Source organism: Microtus ochrogaster, unplaced genomic scaffold (assembly GCF_000317375.1).
Source record: "Microtus ochrogaster isolate Prairie Vole_2 unplaced genomic scaffold, MicOch1.0 UNK70, whole genome shotgun sequence".
Classification (NCBI taxonomy): Eukaryota; Metazoa; Chordata; class Mammalia; order Rodentia; family Cricetidae; genus Microtus; species Microtus ochrogaster.
In genome coordinates this window covers 1927675-1933172 of record NW_004949168.1, presented here as the reverse complement: position 1 = coordinate 1933172, position 5498 = coordinate 1927675, and the positions used below count along the sequence as shown (strand labels likewise).

The following is a 5498-nucleotide window of genomic DNA, read 5'->3' as shown; positions in this document are numbered from 1 at the left end:
TTAGAGATGGGTTGATCGGGATATCAGAATTAGCCAGTAAGGGCTAGAGCTAAAGGGCCAAGCGGTGATTAAATGAACACAGTGTCCGTGTAATTATTTCGGGTAGAGCTAGCCATGTGGGCGGCCGGGTGCCGGGACGCAGCCCGCCGCTCCTATTTCTACACAGCACTATGGAGGCTTACTGCTATGATAACTCTCATTTCAGGGGATCCAGCTCCCCTCTTCTCAGGTACCAGGCCCACATAAAATGCACCAAACACTCATACACATACAATAAAAATAAGTCTATTAAAAACATTTTTAATTTAAAAATTTGAAACAATTTATGTTAAAAACCAGAGACTGTTTCTACATATGTAAATTTTAAATCTCTAAATAGGATCCTGCCATCACAGCTTCTCCATAATCTTCGTCCCTCCAATCACTTTCTGGCCTCCTTTCCAGCCTTCCAGCCCTTCAATCCATCGTCTACAATACCTCCAAGAAACCTTCATTGCCAACCATAATGTCCTTTGCCAATCTGGATAAAACTACACCTGGTGGCTATCAGATAAAACCCAACTCTAGTTCAAAACAGAAGGCAATTCTCCAAGCATACTCTGCCAGGTCGCTCCCAAAACTTTGTCAAGATACAATTCGGGCATCCCCAAATAGCTCAGAGCTTACTCTGACTGTGGGCTTTACTTGTCTACTCAGTTCCCAGACTTGAGCAAGATTCTGCCCAGGCAGGGCGGGTAGTGGCGCACGCCTTTATCCCAGCATCCGGAAGGCAGAGGCAGTCGGATCTCTGTGAGTTCGAGGCCAGCCTGGTCTATAGAGTGAGTTAGAGGAAAGCCAGGACTACACAGAGAGAAACCCTGTCTTGAAAAAAAACAAACAAAAAAAGCTTCTGTCCCGATACATTGACCCCCCCCCCCATCTCAAATCGCCCTGTCTATATACATCTTCATCCCCAAAAGGCACACAATTATAACGGTCTTTCACGAAACTGTGAACTCCTTGGGACTTTATCTTTCATCTTCCATATCTCGAGAGCTTTTCACAATACCTGACTTGCTAAAAGGAAAAAAAGAAAAGAAAAAAGAAAACTAAAATCGCTCCGGGTCTGTATCTTCATCCTAAACAGCCACACAGTAATGTTAACGGTCTCGCAAACTCTGAAGTCTGGGGACTTAATGGTTCAAGATCCGAATCTCAAGAGCCCACCCACAGAAGCCCACACAGGCCAGAGGCTGAACATAAAAACCGTCCAGCCATAGCCCCGAGGCAAACCGGTCGTTACGCCCAGAAAGGTGGCGCAGGCTTAGGTAAGAAGATAGGAGGGGCGGGGGGGGGGGGGGGGGGGGAAGGCCACCAAAACAGCTGCGCTCAGTCCAACCCAGCGAAGCGACGGTTTCAGCGAGGCAGAGGTCGCGAGCTGGGGACAGGACCATTTCCTAAAGTTGTCACTCAACGGTCGGCTCAGAGGGACCGAACCTGCGGCCCCGAGAACCGCGTGAAGCTGCACCCAGCCCGCTAGACGCTCCCCGCCGCCCGGCCCCGCAGCCTCACTTCTCCACATCCGCAGACTTCATGATGTGGGTCTTGGAGGCCGTCAGCTTCCAGGGCCCGAAGGAGAAGTCCTGGTGGCTGCTCTGGAAGCCGTGGATCATCATGGCAGAGCAGGTGCCGGCAGCAGCGGTCACGGCGCGGCCCTCGCTGAAGCGCAGCTCCCGGGTTTGTCCGTTACCATCCCGGCCCCGCCCCCTGCCGCCGCGCCGTGGGCCCGCCCTTCCGCCGTCTCTTCCGCCCCTATCGGTTTTGCTTCCGGGGACAGCCGCAGGGTCTGCGTCACTCGCGTCTTACGTGACGCTAGGGGGCGGGGCTTAGAGCGCCAGGGCGTTCTGACGGGTGCGTGCCTGGAAGTCTTTCGGTGACGTCATCCCAGAGCGGTTCGGGGAATACGTCTTTCTCGATCCAGAGCTCCAGGCTTCTGTGTCTTACCTACTCCTTTTTTTCTTGTTTTGTTTTGTTTTGTTTTGAGGTGGGGGTTCTCTATCTTGTCCTCGAACGAGCTTTCATAGACCAGGCTGTCCTCGAACTCAGAGACCCACCTTCTTCTGCCTCCCGAGTGCTGGGATTAAAGGCTTGCGCCCCCGCCTGTCTCTCCTACTCCTTATACAGGCCTCTAAGCTGCTCATCACTTCGTGCGTTATGGTAATGAGGACGTGCCCTACGCCCCCAGCGTTTAGGAGGTCCAGCACCAACACAATATAGTGGCTCCACCGCGCACCTCCTTGGAAAAGCACTTAATTACCTTGCAAGCCGCCAAGGCCCCGTGTTCAATTTTGTTTGTTTATGTAGCTTTGGAGCCTGTCCTGGAACTCTGTAGACCAGGCTAGCCTCGAACTCCAGAGATCCGCCTGCCTCTGCCTCTCAAGTGTTGGGATTAAAGGAGTGCGCCACCACCGCCCAGCCTCAACTCTTAGTACCACGAAGGGAGTGACAAATTTTCTTTAGGATATCCTAAGACTTTTCTACAGGCACACAGGTGTAGTGGAAACAATGCTGGAAGCCTGGTGCTCCATCTGTGCTTGCAGTGCAACTGTGTGCATCTTTGGTTAAAATACAACTAATTATTTTAGGCTTCCTCCAGATGCGGAAGCATCACGTTAGAGCATCTCTCAAAACTGTTTCCATCTCAATTCCAGCTGCCCCCTTATTCCTACTCATCTTGAACTCAACATTTCATCGACTTTCATCTGCTCTGGAACCACTAAGCGTCCCTTCATGGTTTCTGACTCAATTCCTGTCTTGGTTTCCTAGAGATGTAAGCCAAATACACCCTTTCCTCCTCAGAGATTTCTGTGCATTTCTGATCTGTGAAGGCCCAAAAATGTGAGCCTGTTTCTACCTTGTCTGAAGATCAGAGAATTTCAGCTTGCTGGAAGTTGTTGCCATTCCACCCTGACTGAAGGTCAGAGAGTTGGAACTTATTTCTATTCCTTCAAGGTTATAGTCAAACAAGAGATCAGAGAATTGTGCGCTCTCAAGGTTTAACAGGTGTGGCTAATATCCAGATCTTGTAATTCAGGATCTGTTTCTACCTCAAAAGTCTAAGGATCTAACTAAGTCCTACTCCCTTAGGGAGATAACAGATTCCACCCAGGGAGTGGTTTGCCTACAGAATGTTTTGGTCTAGGGTATGAGCATTACTTGTCTTGTTCTAGCAACAGAATCTTTAAGAATGTAGTCCACAATCTTCAACTGGTATGCTCATTTCTTTGTATCATGTTAATGCAGTTGTTTTTTTTTCTATCTTACTCCTACCTTTTGGGGTCAGGGGTATTTTAATCAAATGGAAATTAAACATGTGTAATTTCAGCATCACTGGAACTCCTCCCCCCACTATACTATCCTCTGTTTCTGTTTGTTATTTTTGCTCTCATCTTCGTCCTCTTCTTTTTCTAATCCCCATGCCCCTATCCTGGTAAGTGGTATTTTTGTCCAAGCTGTTCTCCCGACACTGACCCGGAACCCATCATCAATGTCCCTGCCTGAGATTCTGGATTAATTCATTCTGTTGTCATTCTGTCCTTACTTCCTGCCACAGCCACTCCATTCACTTTGCCCGTGGAAAGTGGGGCATGCCAGCACCCCTGTGGAATGAAGACGTTCATGCTGAACAGTGTTGTCTTCCTTCATCACTGGCCTAATGTTGGATTGTAAACCTCACATTATCTAGACTGGCTAGTGAATGAGTAATAAAATCCATCCCAACATTCTTTCTGAAAGTCTCATATAACCTAGGCTGACCTGCTACTTCCCAGGTGTTGGGGTTATAGGTTTGTATCACCAAGCCCTCCTCCATTCCAACATTCTTACTATATAATGTCTTCTTTTGAGTTTTTCTAAATTAAGCCAAGAAAAATGTGGAGGATCTCTATGATTTTCAAGACCAGTCTAGTCTACAAGGCAATTTCCAGGACATCCAGGACTATGTAGACCCTGTGTCAACAAACAAACAAACAAACGTGTCTCTAGTTCTTTAAGCACAGCCCATGGCTGAGTTTAGGTTTCACTCATTCTACTGAACAAAAAATGTCTGCTGTTGATGCCATCACAGTGAATGGAGAATCTCTTTTAACTACAACCTATCAATTCAAGTTCAATTTGCTCTAAAATTACATTCCTCCATCTTTGAACCTGCAATGTTGTATTTCATGTCTATACTTGTTTTCTGAAATTGTGCCAATGAAAACTAGCAAAATAATGTGGTGTTTTGTTTTGTTTCAGACAGGGTTTCTCTGTGTGGCCCTGGCTGTCCTGGAGCTTGATCTGTACACCAGGCTGGCCTCAAATTCAGAGATCTGCCTGCCTCTGCTTCCCAAATGCTGGGATTAAAGTCGTGTGCCACCATGCCTGGAGCATGACTTTTTATTTAATGCTTGGAACAGACTATTAATGTATTACTACTCTGTTGTCAAAGCCTATGATCTTGTAATACTTCCACTCTGATCACCCGTCTTGCTTTGTTATATTTCATGTCTTAAAAAAAAAATCTGCTCTGACTGGGCAGTGGTGGCACGCATCTCTAATCCCAGCACTTGGGAGGCAGAGGCCGGCAGATTTCCATGAGTTCAAGGCCAGCCTGGTCTATAGAGTGAATTCTAGGTCAGCCAGGACTATTACACAAAGAAACCTTGTCTCAAAACAAACAAACAAAAATCTACTCTATTGCTTGGTGTGGTGGCACATGCCTTTAATCCCAGCCCTCAGGAGGCAGACTCAGGTGGATCTCAGAGTTGGAGGCCAGCCTACTCTACAAAGTGAGTTCCAAGACAGTCTGGGCTACACAGAAAAACTAAGTCTCAAAAATCAAACACTAGGGAAAAAAATAAGGAACACCTACTCTGTATCTCTTTGTTTTTAAGTTGCTGGGGGTCAGGGACAGTGTACCCTGGGAACAAAAAAAACCATGAAACTGTTTGCTGGGAACTGAGCAGGAGCCTAGAAAGTTCTAGGGGAATCAAATGTCTAAAGGAGGCCACACTGTTCTTCAGTGTAAGGACAATGAAAATCATGCTCTCTAAGGGAATGTCTTGATGGAATTACTTTTTGGTTGAGACCAGGAGAAACCATCTCCAGCTTTGCTTTAGTGAAAGCATGTATTCAAGAATTTTGCTTGGGTGGTGGTGGTGGCACACACCTTTAATCTCAGCACTCAGAAGGCAGAGGCAGGCGAAACTGAGTTCGGGGCTGGCCTGGTCCACAGACTGAGTTCTCAGACAGCCTACAGAAAAACCCTATCTCAAAAAAACAAAACAACAAACAGCAACAAAAGAAGAATTTAGAGTTATTTCATGGCATAGCTGGAAAAAGGGAACAACCACCATCTGGAAGGAAGGACACGGGCTAGAAAGTCTTGAGAGCTGGTCAGTGTCTACCGTCTTCCTCACGCCCCCTGACTCTCTTATCTCTGTCTCTGTCTCTCCATCTCTTGTTCTCAGTCTACTGCT

The 5498-nt window shown here is 47.2% G+C and overlaps 1 protein-coding gene across 2 annotated transcripts in view; it reads right to left on the bottom strand.

Annotated features, from left to right (window-relative positions):
• Positions 1 to 1764, bottom strand: part of Tiprl (TOR signaling pathway regulator) — a 24872-nt gene extending 23108 nt beyond the window's left edge. For both annotated transcript variants that reach the window (XM_005370106.3, XM_005370107.3), the window contains exon 1: positions 1552 to 1764. In XM_005370106.3, coding sequence (XP_005370163.1) covers positions 1552 to 1655 — 104 coding nt within the window. In that variant the 5' untranslated portion in view covers positions 1656 to 1764. The remainder of the gene's footprint in view (positions 1 to 1551) is intronic.
• Between the last annotated feature and the right edge of the window lie 3734 nt (positions 1765 to 5498).